At 36.5% G+C, this 16,264-nt stretch overlaps 2 protein-coding genes across 3 annotated transcripts; one reads left to right on the top strand and one right to left on the bottom strand.

Annotated features, from left to right (window-relative positions):
• The first annotated feature begins 1,410 nt into the window (after positions 1 to 1,410).
• Positions 1,411 to 6,588, top strand: Klp68D (kinesin-like protein 68D). The gene is made up of 2 exons (XM_018517122.1): positions 1,411 to 1,778; positions 4,113 to 6,588. The coding sequence occupies exon 2, from the start codon at positions 4,140 to 4,142 to the stop codon at positions 6,321 to 6,323; it is 2,184 nt and encodes a 727-aa protein (XP_018372624.1). The 5' UTR covers positions 1,411 to 1,778; positions 4,113 to 4,139; the 3' UTR covers positions 6,324 to 6,588.
• A 234-nt stretch (positions 6,589 to 6,822) lies between these two features.
• Positions 6,823 to 14,576, bottom strand: LOC108767325 (uncharacterized protein CG7065). 2 transcript variants are annotated; one of them, XM_018517121.1, is made up of 6 exons: positions 14,411 to 14,576; positions 12,395 to 12,510; positions 11,366 to 12,084; positions 11,094 to 11,197; positions 10,901 to 11,003; positions 6,823 to 10,584 (listed from the first exon to the last, which is right to left on the bottom strand). In XM_018517121.1, exons 2-6 carry the CDS (start codon positions 12,464 to 12,466, stop codon positions 7,770 to 7,772), a joined length of 3,813 nt encoding a protein of 1,270 aa, XP_018372623.1. In that variant the 5' UTR covers positions 12,467 to 12,510; positions 14,411 to 14,576; the 3' UTR covers positions 6,823 to 7,769. The 2 variants fall into 2 exon arrangements, with proteins under 2 accessions (XP_018372623.1, XP_018372622.1); XM_018517120.1 differs by lacking the exon at positions 14,411 to 14,576 and having other exon boundaries at positions 12,395 to 12,667.
• Between the last annotated feature and the right edge of the window lie 1,688 nt (positions 14,577 to 16,264).

Raw genomic sequence — 16,264 nt, 5'->3', positions numbered from 1 at the left:
CTACAATATGATGTTACAGAATTCTTTTTTATTTTAATATAATTTTTACAACTAAGAGCCACTTCGGCCAACTCCAATTAACTTTGATCAACGATTAGTCCATCGAAATTGACCAATCGCATTTGTCATTTTGTTTAACAATAGATGCGATTGGCCAATTCCAATCGACTAATCGTCGATTAAAATTAAATAGGAGTTGATTGAAGTGGCCCTCAGAGTCTTTTATTTCATGGAAAGAAAGGAAATGAAGAACTCTGGTTGATTTTCTTAAAGAATCATTTATACTGATTATAATCTGTCAACTTATGTCGTAATCTATAAGAATTGACCAATCATAGTCGATTATTTCCCTCGCATTCAACTATAATTGATCAATTTCTTAAAACACTTATTGTAGGTCCGGACTTAAGAAATCGATCATTCACAGTCGAATGTGAGAAGAATACTCGACCATGATTGGTCAGTTCTTTAAGACTTAAAGCTTACTATACTCTATTGTATTTGCAGGATAAGTCCGAATCTACAATAGGTGTTTTAAGCCTTAAGGGTCCTCTACATAGAAGTCGTACACAGTCGTGGAGTCCTAAGTCATAGGAAACTGACCAATTCCAGTCGAGTATTCTCCTTATATTTGATTGTGATTGGTTGGTTTCCTACGACTTAAGAAGCCACGACCGTCTACGACTTCTATGTAGAGGACTCTTTAAGGCCCAGTTTCACAATTCGGTTAACTTTTAACCGAGGTTGAACTTATTCATTATCTCTTTCCAATTCTAGAATTAGAAAAAGATGAGAAACAAGTTGAACCTCGGTTAAGAATTAACCGTGAGTTGTGAAACTAGACCTAAGTAGTAAGAAATTGACCAACTACAATCGAATACGAGAAGAATAATTGATTGTGATTCGTCCATTCCTTATGACTTAATAAATATCATATGAACACATATATACAAATTTTCTAATTAACTAATCTTTTATATTAGGTATCTATAACAACATTATTTGTTCATGCAATCTCTAGTTCAAACCAAGATTGTTTTATATGTATAAAGTATAAAACAAACTTGGTTTATACATATAAGGCAAATTATTGCGAGTCGACGTCAGAAACCGATAACAAGACTAATTTTCCAACTTTTTTTCACATAAAGATTTTGGACATAAAGTCGATCGGTCTAAACTACATTATCGCTTATGTATTTTAATTGTGGAAGATTTTTTAATCTATATAATATAAAAGCAGCTAGAAAAATACTTGTTTGAAAAATAAATCGGTAAAAAAAAACAGACGATGTACCGCGAGGGCAATACTGAGTCGATAAAGTAGAGTTCGCTCGGCGCGCCAGACTCGACTTTCCCGACTCGTTTCGTCTCGTTCGATGACGGGACGAGATATCGATTTCAAGACCAAGCACTAGCCATCTAGCCGACACTGACAGCGGCGACAGCCGACTAGCCCGGTGTCGCGTCGCGCGGCGACGAGGGATTCATTCGCGTACGTTTGACATTGACGCGTTTGATCTTCTTTCCTGTCAGAATTGTCAGAAGCATGTCACTTTCGCGTAGCGCGAGTGCCGTAAAGTGAACGATCGCGCGTATCGGCGTGCCGATTTAACGCTTCGCGATTCGCGATACTCGTCGACTCTCCCCTGTCGCGCGCTCTGCGCGAGAATCAATACATGCGGGCAAGAACGACGGCGACTCGTTGACAACAAATCCTTTGGCTAAATAATGGATCAATACCGACACTTCACAACGGAGGGAAACACGTAGAAACGGTAATAAATCAACGCAAACGGATTCCTTACAGTCCACCGTGCGTATTTCTTCCGATCGGCGGACACAAGTGAATCTTTAGAGGATTCTGCTCGTCGCTTCTTCCCCCTTGACATTACGTGACGTTACGTGACGTGCATGTACATTTTGTATATTTAACCCTTGACCGTACGGTAAGTACTGCGGATTCTATCGTCTTTGCGTCTTAGTATAGCGTATAAAAAAAGATGGTTTCGATCACTTATTTTTTTGTGATTTGTTTTAAAATTTATCGGGTACTTAGTTTTTTGCAAATCCATACAAGCTCTCGATCAACGTTATCGATAGATAATTATAAATATACTTTTCTTAATAAATATCAAATTTAATATGTAGCTTTTACGTTTTTTCTTGTCGAAAATATTCTATAAAAATGTCCTAAGTTATTGAAAAATCTTTATTGTATCTTGGCACAGCGCATAAAAAAGGAAGGTTGCACGATTATTTTCTTCTGGTTATTTTATTTTCAAATTTATAGAATAATTCCTTGCGTTATTACAAATTCTCTCGATCGACGAAAAATAAATATATCAAAAATTTAATATGTATTTTTTTTCTTGCAGATATTCCATAAAGCTGTGTTTAAATTATTGACAGACTTTGCATCTTGATACAGCCCATAAAAAATGGTTTCGCGACTTTCTTGTGATTATTTTATTTTTAAATTTTATAGAATAAGTTCCTTGTAAATGACTGTAAATTCTCAATTGACAAGAAATTTAAAAATGAATACCAGATATGTCTCGATAAATATTAAATAAATATTTTTTTTATTATATAAACATTTTCTATAAAGTTGTGTTCAAATAATTTCTCGAAGAATAGAATAACGATTATAATTTGATAGACGAAGTATCTCGTATGATGATTTTTAATAGAGAATAAAATAAATATCTGATTATTTAATACAAAATGCCAAACGAGTCTTTCTTGTTTGTGTGGTGACGATTTGTTTTGAATTCTAATGATACATCCTGTTATTTCAATACTATTTCAAGACTGGAATGCAGTCGAGCGCACTTAAAATGTAATTGGAAAATGGTCGATATATGCCTTAGACATCTGCAGGCGATATCGAGGCTCCAAAATCTATTTTCAATCCACAGAACGTGTAAAGATTACACTTGCACTTTTGTTGTTTTTTTTTACACAAAAAGGAATTCGAAAAGTAATACTATATAATAAAAATTCAAAAAGTATCGTGTGAACATTAGTAATCAATTACATATAAATAAAAAATGATTCAAATTTTATGATGTAATGTACGGTTAATATTGCATAGTATGACTTTTATAAAACATTTTCGTGCCAAGTTTTATCGATTTGGAATGTTGTGTGTGTATGCATGGCGACGAAGTATTCACGAAAGTAATGCGTCATCTACAATACTTGGAATAAGACTAAGAAATGGACCAATTACAATCGATTATTCTTACATTCGACTATGATTGTCAATTTCTTTACTCTTCTTACTCCGTATTGTATTGTAAACAATGCATAATATTGAGCAATCGTAGGTCACGGTGGACTGATTGAAGAATAAGGTTGTACTATTTAGACGTATATCTACGTGATGATGCGTGCAAAATTCTTTAAGTTTCTTATTGCATGAAGTTTCGGTAACACAATTGCCATTCTTTGTTATTTTATTTTAAATAAAATGCTATCATTCACGGAAAACAACTAATACAATCTCATTTGTTTTGACTATTGTCAAACATTCTTTCATCTTGAACAGATAAATTCATTAAAGAGATCGATCGTTATATGTAAAATTGAATTATGAAAAACGTTGAAAAGATTGTTATAGTAAAAAAGAAGTTTATTTTCATTATAATTGATTAAAATTTACATAAATTACTAATTTATATAAATTTTAATCTTTCAATAAGATTAGAATTCTATTAACATGTGAATACATAATTTGTAAGATGAAACTTTTAGTTTGAAATTATGTATTCAAATTTTATTTAGAGACAATTTAATATTCAAACGCAAATATTTCTTTTAAATTAAACTTCATGATTTTTTTCTAAGAAACACATGATCAGTAAGTATAATGATAATAGTGCAATCAACACGATAGCATGGCTTTTGAAATATTATCTAGATATCTATAAGGCAAGAATATCGAAATTTTAAGATAATTGGTATGTACATGTATCGACTTCGATTGTACAAAAAATAGTTTAAAAAAAAAAAAGAAGAAAATATTAAATACTAATTAGCCAGAGAGCCATTTAAAGCAAACAAATTCAGTCAGGATGAAGCATGATCAATAAATCCGTGCTTTGCAGAGGAGAGCTGTGTACTTCATCGCCGGTATGGAAAAATTAGACAACCAGCAGAAGACCTGGAAGAAGAAAAGCATGAAGTCGAGCGTGGTCACCGAGGTAGCGACGCAATGCGTGCAGGTGGTCGTGCGATGCCGACCGATGGACGAGCGGGAGATTGCACGGAATCACACCCGCGTGGTCGACGTGATCCCGTCCAGAGGTGCGGTTGAGGTGCGACATCCACGCGACGACCCGTCCAGCGAGACCGTCAAGGTGTTTACCTTCGACGCGGTGTACGACTGGAATTCCAGCCAGCAGGAGCTATACGAAGAGACGGTTAGGCCTTTGGTATCCTCGATACTCGACGGTTTCAACGGCACTATCTTCGCCTATGGTCAGACCGGCACCGGGAAAACGTATACCATGGAGGGTTCGAAGACGGATCATGAGAAGCGTGGTGTCATACCACGCTCCTTCGAGCACATATTCAATCACATCGGCAGATCGGAGAACATGCAGTATCTGGTGAGGGCCAGCTATCTGGAGATTTATCAAGAGGAGATACGCGATCTGTTGCATCCGGATCAGAGTCTGCGCTTCGAGCTGAAGGAGAAGCCGGACGTTGGGGTGTATGTTAAGGACCTGTCGACTGCCGTTTGTAAGAGCGCGGCGGAGATACAGCACTTAATGAACGTAGGCAATCAAAATAGAACGATCGGTGCAACGAATATGAACGAGCACAGTTCGCGGTCACATGCGATCTTTCTCATCACTATTGAGATGGGTAATATCGGTGACACCGGTGGTATTAGAGTGGGACGCTTGAATCTAGTCGATCTCGCTGGTAGCGAAAGACAAAGTAAAACTGGTTCTTCGGGAGAGAGACTGAAGGAAGCGAGCAAGATTAATTTGAGTTTGTCGGCCTTGGGTAATGTGATCTCGGCGTTGGTGGACGGCAAAACCACGCATGTGCCATATCGAGACTCTAAGCTGACGAGATTGCTGCAGGACTCTTTAGGTGGTAATTCGAAAACTATCATGGTAGCGAATATTGGACCAGCTAGTTACAATTATGACGAGACTTTGACGACTCTACGATACGCGAGCCGTGCTAAGAACATCAAGAACAAGCCTAGAATTAATGAGGATCCGAAGGACGCTTTATTGAGGCAATATCAGGAGGAGATAGGTCGACTGAAGGAGAAACTCGCGCTGAAAGGTGGTGGGGTGCAACGAAAGAAGAAGAAGTCGAAAAGGAAAAAAGAAGATGAGACGATTGATTCGGAATCCGAGGCGGACGACAGTCGAGGCGAAGACAATAAATTGTCCGAAACCGATAAAAAGCTCATAGCGGAGCAGTTAAAGGCCGAGAAGCAGGAGACCGAGCATCTTGTCCAAAGAATAAAGGATTTGGAGAGCAAGATGCTCTGCGGCGGTAAGAATATAATTGATCACACAAACGAACAGCAAAGGGCATTAGAACAAAAGGCGGCTGAAATTGCGGAACGTAAGAGGCGCGAGGTCGAAATGCAACAGAAGTTAGAGGACGAAGAGTTGACAATGGTCGGCGTGAGGGAGACTTACACTACGTTGCAGCAAGAAGTGGATGTGAAATCCAGAAAATTGCGAAAGTGCTTCACCAAGTTGCAAGCTCTAAAGCAGGAGCTAGAAGACGTGACCAGCGACTACAACAGGGACAGACGAGATTTGGAGCAGGAGCAGCACGAATTGATGAAGGAGCTCAAGCTCAAGTATCTCATAATAGAGAACTTCATTCCCGAAGAAGAGAAGACAAAGATTTTATCAAGAATTCATCTGGATGAAGAAGAGGATTGCTGGGTCGTGAAAGATCCCGAGCCATCGAGTATAGATGCTATCAAACGACCAACTTCCGTACCAGGTGCGCGTAGACCAGTTTCGGAGTATGCGCGGATCGCTCTCGCGATGGGACGAGGATGTCGTTATGCGGGTGAGAACATTCTGAACTTGGATCTCGACATGCCGGCACGGACGACTTTGGATTATCAGGGACCCGCGATTGCACCGACGATTCAAGCTGTTTTGGAAGAAGCTCTGCGCGACGAGGGCGACATAGACGTCGACGCTTCGAGCACGAGGCTGAGAACCAAAACGCGTTTGCAGTCGGCGCGAGTCAGACCGAAGAGCGTCACCAAGATGCAGCAAATCCCGGCACCGGTTTACCCCAAAACCAGAGGCCTTGTACCGAAGTAAATGAAATTGTTGAAACCCCGATCGGCGCGCTTCTTTTTTTCATTTTGTAAAGGGGAGTGTACATATTGTATGAACCGCATCTTGTACTTTATTTAAATCTTCGCGGTTACCTGGACGTACACGGACAAAGAACGGAATATGTCTACAATTCTCTAGTCATTGTGCAATGCGTAAATATATATCGCTACGTCGAGCATGTAACTGTTGTAATAATACAGTATAAAATAGCTCTTAAAATTTCTTTCCAATTGAAATATTTTCCCTAATTTCTACACATTGTAAGGATTATTTTAGAAAGATACGGTATATATATTTGATAAAAGATACTATTTTTATTTAAATTACTAAAGATACTATTTTTTTCTTGTTAATTTCATTTTTTTGTTAATTGATATGCTTTTCAATCAATTATTTGTCTCCATAAAAACATAGGATAAGTTGTTGAAGTTCGTATTACTTTGAATTAATGAAAAATACATTACATACTATTAATGTGCTACTCTTGTGATATATTTATTGAAGAATTACACTTTGATTATAGTAAATGTTGAATCCTAAATATCGTGCAAAATATTTCTACCTAAAGCGCCTTTTACACAATTTTATTGTTAAATATTGTCGCAATTTCTATGCAACAAAAGCACGATTTTTATTAGATATATTACAAATATAGTAAAACTATGTTGTGATGATGCACACGCTCTGGCGATTAGTCGGTTTGTTTTACTTACTTTCGTTTGGTCGAAGTTGCACGATATATGTAACAACGACACGTTCACTTCGTGCATATACAACTCACTCAAACACGACGTACATTCGGTCAATATACACAGTTTAATAAGACTCACTGACACGCACCCGCGCAGCGGTGATATATGAAAACTCACGCGAAAACGTAATGCGAGTTGTGGATGAAAATGCGCTCAACAAATAAAAAAGTTTTTCAAACATTATTACCTAACATACAATTGATACATTCTTGCGAGTCATACTCTCGAAACGAGATTCTATCTCATTAAAAAATGGCAATATAACAATGTGATTTTTTTTACTCTGGAATTTTGATGTGTGGATATATAGATGTTAGATTTATATAAATAAATAAAATTAAATGTAGAGATACACGGATGATAGGATGGAACATCTATAATCACAATTTTGTAAGTACAACTTTTTCTGATCAACGTTATGGGAGCAAACTGAAACGAAAGTGCTGTGCATCTATTATTAACTAATTATGAAATAGAATCTGATTCATTTCATTCGTAAAAAATATATGAAGCGCGAGTAAAAACGAGTGCAGAACTTATATAGACATCTTAGCATCTCTGCACGGAAAGAGACGGGGCTTCGGGACTTCGTTCGAGTTCATACTGACCTAATGCAGACCTGATGCCCCGCGTGAATGTTCATTGAAGTTATTGACGAAGCGATAGCACATTTCGTTCAATAAAACCGCTGTTGTTGCATGTAAGGATCGTATTGCTGCGACGGAGATTGTTGAACATAGTTCGACGGAGGCGCAGTTTGTGGTGCACCGTAAGAACCGTACGTTTGCTGAGGGTACTGATTTGGCGGTCCTCCAAATTGACCTTGATTAACTGAATTAATTGGATTTCCATAACCTTGATAATTATAACTATTATCCATATATCCGGGATTATTAGAGAACATTTGTGGCTGTGTTGGATAATTCGAGAATTGTTGATTCGACAAGTTGGGATAGGTCATCGGCTGTTCTTGCGACCGCGACTGATTGTTATTTGAAAGAAAATTTTGATTGTAAAAAGGCATTGCACCAGGCGGTCCTGGCTCATTGGAACTTGTTAGAGACTCGATTTTTTTTTCGCTTAAACTTAGCGATTTCGGAACGTATTTGTTCGGCAGGTCACACATAATGTTTGCAATCAAACGTTTAGTTTCATTTAGTATCGCGTTGGGATCATTCGTTTTCGTAGTTTCCTTTGATTTTGATATTGGCGAGTTTGATCGCGATCTCAATTTCGATCTTGATCGTGACCGCGATCGCGATCGAGACCATGATTTCGGCGAGAAAGTACGCGACTTCTTCGCTTTTTCGTTCTCGCTCACATTCTTGTTTGCTGCTTTGTAGATATCTTCGTACGTATAGTCGTCGTCATCATCGGACAAATCTATCGTCTTGATCTTAGTTTTATCCTCACTATCTTTTTTCGTTTGTTGTTCTTCGTCTTCGTCATTCGCAAACATGTCCAATTTAGGTTTCCACTTATCTTCATCGTCTGTTGGATTCTGATTTCCTTTACGAGAGGAAAACGGGGAAGTACTCTTTTTACCTTTACCAATGGACGCTTCGATCTCCAAACTTGGTGATTTTATATTTCCTGTTATCAATAATGACTTTGGCGATGACGTCATGCCGAGATTAACGAAGTGTCTCAACTTCTCCACCCTCGTCGGATCGCTCGCTTCAAGCTTCTTGAGAGAATTTATGAGACTGTGTTGTTCCTCTGTGCTCAGATCCTTAAATTTTTGCAACTTCGTTTTCAAATCGATATCCGACAAATTTTCCGATTCTGTTTTCGAAGCCTGAGATCGAGTAGGTTCAACTGGAGGAACGGTCGCCGTTTTGGCAGGCTCTGTTACTTGAGGAGTGGTAGTGCCGCTATTCGTTAGACCTTTGACAAAATCAGCAGTGGTGACCGGTTTATCGGAGTGTTTTGATGCCTCTGCCATGCCAACTACAGCGTTAATCAGAGTTTCTAGTTCTTCCTGCGAGACATTTGATCTGCCTTGCGCGACGAGAGCCGCGGCAATCTGTTGAGCAATAGCAACTTTATCAACTGTGCCGACACCTGGTACGCTCACTGGTTCAGATTTAATGGCCGGAGCAGCTATCTCTGTTCTTGAATATGTGGTTCGATTCATGTAACTTGTTATGGGTTTAGATGCTTCCAAAATTTCTCGTTCTTTCTTTTTCTTCTCTTCTAGTTTCTTCTTACTCTCAGAAGCTTTGTGCAGCAACTTAGCGATATTCTGTATAGCCGTTTTAGTTGCCGTAATCGCCATTTTCTCTACCATGCCCGCGAACAGTTGACCCTTGAGTTTTTCTTTGACGGTTTCGAATAGGACGCTCACTTCTTCATCATACAGCAGTTCTTCAGCGGAATTTGGCTTTGCTTTCTCAGCCGCTAAGGCTTTCGACAAAAGCGATACTATTTTAGGCCCAAGAGAACCTAACTGTCCTTCAAGCGCTGTGAGTAACCGCAATAAACCGACTACTTCAAGATCTTCCGTTAATACTTCTTCCGGGATAGACGACTGAGTGGTCGAGTCATCTTTTATAGGATATGGCGTTGCGTAATATATCTGCCTGCGCGATGGATAATGGTTATATCCTCTTCCACGTGGATACGTAGGATACGCGTAATCTCGGTCCCTGGTTTCATGGCGTTCGTAATAATCAGGCTTGACCACCGTTTTCGTACCAACGTACTCTACTTCATCGTCACTTTCTATGGTATGCTTACCGCGCTTTGTAGGTGAACGTTCCCGCTCTTTTTCTCGTTCTCGGTCTCTGTCTCGTTCTCGCTCTCGTTCTCGCTCTCGCTCCCGCTCTCGATCTCGCTCTCGCTCTCGCTCTCGCCTCGGTGGAATCCACTTCTCTGGCGGTTTGTCTTCAGGTAATTCCAATCTCTTTTTAATCTCTTCTTTTCGCTGCTGAAGCTGCTCATTGTGGATCTCGCGCATCCGCTTGTTCCAAAACTCAATCCATTCTGGCTTGAAGTCATGCTTGCTTGGATCGTTACCTTCAGCTTGGAGCTCCTTGTACCGTCTGTTCCAGAATTTTTTCCATTCATCTGGATAAGACGGATGTTTTTCAGGATTCTTCTCGTGAAACTTTAAAGCACGATCTAGTGTTTCTTCGGCGCGTCTAATTTGTTCGCGATATTTGTCCCACTTGTCGCGTTCCCTAAGAGGCTGTAAAGACCGCGATCGCGATCGTGATCGCGATCGGCCGCGGATACGTTCGCGTGACTGTCGCAAGTTACTACGATACTTTCCTGTGTTTCTCTCGATGGAATTTCTTTTATTTCGATTTGGTGAGCGCGATCTTGAACGGGATGGTGACGGACTGCTAGATATGCTCGAAAGTGATGAAAGCGACTTGGTGTCATCAGAGGGTCGTTTTAGTGAATCTTTTGAATCCTCCTCCTCAGGTTTCGGTGAGGTTTTACGAAGATTCATTTTGTCCTTATTGACTATACGCATTTTGAAACCCCTAAAATAATAAGAATTTTGAAGGTAAAAAATATCCGTATTCATAAACTATAATTCTAACAGAAAATGATAAAATAAAAATATATTATCTTTCTATGTGTTAATTTACAGATGTATAAACAATAATAATAAGGAAAAAATAATCAAATTTGAAACAGGTTAAATTACTGAAAAATTTTTGATAAACATTCTTAAATTTTTATTCAGACTAGTTTCATTTAGAAATGAGTTAATATTAACAAAAAATTTATAAAAATTTCTCTATTAATCACACTTTTAAATATCTATATTTTGATTTTATTATTTTATTTACTTACGATTTCGAAACTTCTCCTTTAGATTCTAATTTTTTAGCTTCTACTTTTTCCTTTTTCTTCTCTTCTTTTTTATTTTTATCGTCAATCTTTTTGTCAGGAGAATCTTAATGGAAATCAATGATTAAAAAAATCTTATTATTAAAAAAATTTAATTATTGTTTCAAAAACAGTTATATAATGCATGTGTACTCACCTTTCTTTTTTAAATTATTACCATTCATTTCTGCCATTTTTTCATCAAAATTTGTTACCCATCGCACATCATAAACGTCCATAAATGTACACTCTGATGTTTCCCTGCATATAGGAAACAGCCAAATTGGTTTTTTATATGATAAAGTAACATAAAAAATCAAAATGGTTAGAAATTAGAACATTGTATTATTAATGTCAATGTCATATTGAATATAAGTGACAAACTGCGAAGATCAACGACAATAATATTGATTGAATACTTGGACTTACTTAAAATGAACATCCTGATATACCCTCTTGATATATTGCATCTTATTCTTTTCAAACTGAGATTTGTCTACCATTTGCGGCTTCATTCTTCCAAACTTTTCTTCGATTTTTTTCGCCACTAACACCGAAATTTCATTGGCCCCGCGCTTATAGTTAGGGGTACGCGGTAACTCCGCAATTGCTCGCGATATAGTTGAAAAGTGTCTATTCAGATACGTGATTCGGTGATTGTAACTGGTAATGTGAGCCATTACTGTACGTGGATCGCCACGCTTGTCGCACAAAACACACGTGTAACTCGGTTCACAGGAGTCGTTGTCCACCAACTCCAATAGGTACTCGAGACCGACGAGTGGCGAGCTTTGATGACGATCTAAACTCATCTGTATCGATGTGCTCCGCGTTATTTGATCTTCCATACCAGGTGGTACTGGCTCACCAGGTGCCAGGGTATCGGTAGCGGTAGATTGCACTGGCGCGATCGTCTTGGCCACATCCGGTCGTTTGGACCATAGCATAACCGGATATGGCCACTCGTCCAGTTTCATTTTGTGACGATTACACAAATTATGACTTATCAATTTATGGGCCCCGAATAAAGCAACGTTACAGATATGACACCATATATCACCATCTTCAGTCTCGGAGTAAACGGGTCTGAGTGCGCCGTCTTCGGCGGTAACGCTGCATCGCATTATACGCTTCCGATCATATTCTTCCTATGAAACATAAACGATTCGTAAGGCAGATTGATCTTCCGTTGTCGAATACTAGTCTCAAAAATATCCGTAATTCGCAATGGTCCATATACTATTTTTGTGGAGAATGGAACGTTAAATGTATACGACATGATAACAGACATGTGCGAAACAATTATTTTGATTGAAACTTGGACTTGCATATTTTACAAGATATATTTGTTTGAAATTATACTACAATTATATACTAGCACAATTTATAATAGCAATCGTTACTATTATTATATATATACATAATCGTTTTTGTAGCCATCACACATCCTCTACTTACCTTTTCTTTAGCCTCTTCTGATACATGAGAAGGATTACGTCCCTCTATATCGAGATCATCAAAGTTCTGCATGGTACGGCCGTAATAGCGGATGACGCGGTCACCAGAAATATTCTCTGAAAATATCGAAATCTTATAAGGCCAAAAAAAGTGATGGCCATGGCACATCAAAGTTGGCACAAAATTGCAATTGCAAGATTCGCTTACAAAATTCGCGAAGGTAACTTTTTATGAAGAAGCACATTAGAAGAAAATCATAATGCACCAATAAAGTATAAGCGAACGTTACATTCACAGATATCACCGAGTTTATCTGTGAATATAGTTTCAGTATTGTATTAGCCAACCCTGCAGTAGCGGTTTCTGGTAGCGTATCAAATTTGTTAGTTTATTATAGTTTAGTTGGAAATTTTAATTAGCCGTACTTACTTACCATTATTACTGCCGCATGTGCTAACAACTAATATTTAATCGAAATCAATATTTACAGTGCCATATATATCCAATATATAACACAGTCATACGCAAATGTTAAAGACAGATGTCATACTTAACTTTAGAAGTATATTAAAATTACGAACTTTTACATATTCCATGTGCACACGTGCGAGAAACACGTGGCACAAAGCAGAATACATTATTTTAAAAATTCATTATACTCATAAATATAAAATAATACAAACTATATAAACTCCGATACTTCAAACAAATTAAAATAAAGGAAGTTATGGGAGTCAGACATGGTAAGTGTACAGATAAAATTTTATGTCACATTTACTTAGTAAATCATTTAAAATTTTACAACATTCTACTAGTACGTTTAAAAAAAAATATGTCTCAAAACAAGATTTTATGATTCTATTGTAATACAGTATAAAAAAATATAGAAACTGCATAAACGGCTAATAAGCTTTCTACAATAAGCCTAAGCTTTGAGTCTTAAGTCTAAGAAATTTACTTAGTGATCATTAGACTGCAGATATTTATGTAAAATACTTAACTGAATATTAACTATCGGACAGTTTTAGCAGTCAATCGTTGTTCGTTAAAGTGTTATTAAAAGGTGAAGTAAAAAGATTGAGATTGCCATCTGTAAATATGCAATTTATGCAAAATATGCATTTTATGCAAAACATTCAGTTAAGTATTTTGCATAAATATATCCACAGTTTAGTGATCATACTTGATTATTATATTCAACCGTGACTGGTCAATTACTTACTGCTTAAGATTTAAAGCTTAAGTAACGGCTTATTCTAGAATGTGTATTCTACCTATGTATGTATTATACTACATAACGAACATAGATAAAATAATTTTTATGTATAATTTTTATGTATAAAGTTACAATGTTTCACATACAAGGGAAGGTAAGGCGTTTTATCTTAGCATTTACGAATCGCTATGAGTAATCGCTATTTACCACCTTGCTGAAGTATTTGAACAATCCTCCAGCTACTTACCAACTATAAGAGAAATATTAGAATTCCAAGAACCGTTCCACTACAAAAAACCACCAAAAAACCACCAACTTAAACTGAACTGATTTCCATAGGAATCACAAGTGGGGCAAAGTTAAGACGTTCTTTAACTTCGCCAAATTGACTGATAATTAACAAGATAAAATATTCCGCGAGTCAATCGTTCGCAACAACCATACCGTATAACACTCCGCGTTATACAAAATGTATGTGTGTGTGTAAATATTTTAATCCGGCACTTCGTCCCGGAACAGATAGACCGCGATCGCGCGTTATCTAGTCAGATCGTACAATCAAACGTAGGAGGTTAAGACGTAACGGCAACGTTTACACCATTACGTATCCTCGTAGAAGCGAAATACGCTTGTTTCGATAACGGAGTATCCGCGACGATACATAAACACTAACGAAGGCGAGAAATGACCCCTGAAAAATTGAACACCTCATCGCCTCACGTCATCTTGGATACCGATCGTTGACTTGATCATTCTCGTTTTATATCACGACGTTCGGCGAGCCGACGGAGTTGACTTACCTAATGTCTGTTCCCCGTCGCTCAGTAAGACTGCTAATGCCACAGCCTGACCGTCTTTCAAGCTAGTTTACGAAAAACAGTAAAACAGCTTCCTCATCGTCATGGCGAAAGCCGTACTTCCATGATCCGTGGCGTATCACATTTGCGTAACTATAATTTATGGATGCAGGTTGCAACTTGTCAATGACTGAATGGAACACGAATAATGTCCCTAGAATACACTAGGATGGACACGAAATGGACAGTGCATCTTTTTTGGATGCGTTCCGAGTTATGTATGAAGCGCATGATGATCGTTTTATCCTTCTTTATTATTTGGTGAACAACAAAGACAAATGATGCATCATGCTCTTCATGCGAAACTCGGAACACACCCATTATGACGTACGCTGAAATAAATCTGTGAATGATCGTTTGATGGTAATTCAGGAAAATATATGATACAACAATTTTACGTATTAACGTATATTGGTAAGGCAGAATTAAACAAGTTAATCGCATAGAAATAGGGATTCAAAAAAAACGTGAAAAGAATATATATATATATATATATATATATACATATAAAGTTTGTATTAAATTTGCGAAAATTAATCTTTTGTAGAAAAAAAATTTAATTGAGATGATTTTTGTTGCAACTTCGAATTTTTAATTCTTTGGTAAATAATACTTAAATTTTTAGTCCCAGGAAAAAATGTTATATATAGACATATTTTATATATAATTATATATACATAATTGTATATAAAATATGTCGATTTTTTATATAATTATATAATTATATATGAAATTAACATTTTTTCCCGAGATATTTATTTAAAACCAAAATAGTATTATTGTAATTAATTGAAAAATAAGATTACAAATTATAATATTTACAAATTTAAATAAATATAGACATGTAATTTATAAAAATATCACCTTTTTATTTTAGAAATAATACAATTTAAAATGATTTTCGAATTATTAACCAAAATGAGTTAAGTAAACATTACCCTATCGATTATTAAAAGTTAATTAACTTTTAATAATCGTTAATTTTATGAAAATTGCAATTCAAAACGGAAATTTTCTTAACTGTGAAATGAAAATGACATTTAATTATATTATAGTAAAAAGAATAGTATGTTTCCCTTTTTTTTTTTGGGAAATTTAAATGTTTTGTTGTGTTATTTTTAAAATAAAAGAGTGTGATATATGAAAAAGGTTTGTAGAAAATAATTTTATTGATTTTTAAATTTAATAGAATCGATTTTATCAGAATCAATTATCAAAATATCAAAATTATCATAAAAAATTTTATATTTTTTATAAAATGATTATTTATCTACTTACCAAATGCAAATTACAATTTTATAGAGATAAATAATTTTATTTTTGTCACTGAAATAAAACGATCAAAATTAAATGAAAAGATAATTCCTTCGTTCCAATTTATCGAACGTACTATATACCATTTATTTTTGCTATATGTTTATTTTTGCTTATTAAGTTTATTTCTTTATTGCTTTTTTATTATTAGAATTAGAGCTTTTTTTCTTCCTTTTTTTAAAGAATCTATGGGATATTATAAGAAGATTTATATAAAAAAACCTCAAAATATATAATTTCAAAATATTGTATTAAATATGATCAAAGCACATTTATTGACAACTGTCATGACACGTATCCTTCGTCATCTGAATGAAAATCAACCTACATACGAAAACGTATTGGAACTCATACGGGGATATCGTAACCGGTGGCAGGAGAGGCCCTGAGATGCGTGGGCCTGACACATTCGCGTGGTCCCATTGACGGTCAGTCGGCGGCCTCGATCTTCACTGTTAGCGTGGATGTGTCCTTACGACTTTG

The sequence above is a fragment of the Trachymyrmex cornetzi genome, unplaced genomic scaffold (assembly GCF_001594075.2).
Source record: "Trachymyrmex cornetzi isolate Tcor2-1 unplaced genomic scaffold, Tcor1.1 scaffold67, whole genome shotgun sequence".
In the NCBI taxonomy this organism is placed as follows: Eukaryota; Metazoa; Arthropoda; class Insecta; order Hymenoptera; family Formicidae; genus Trachymyrmex; species Trachymyrmex cornetzi.
The sequence above is the reverse complement of the archived record's forward strand: the minus strand, read 5'-3'. Positions and strand labels throughout refer to the sequence as shown.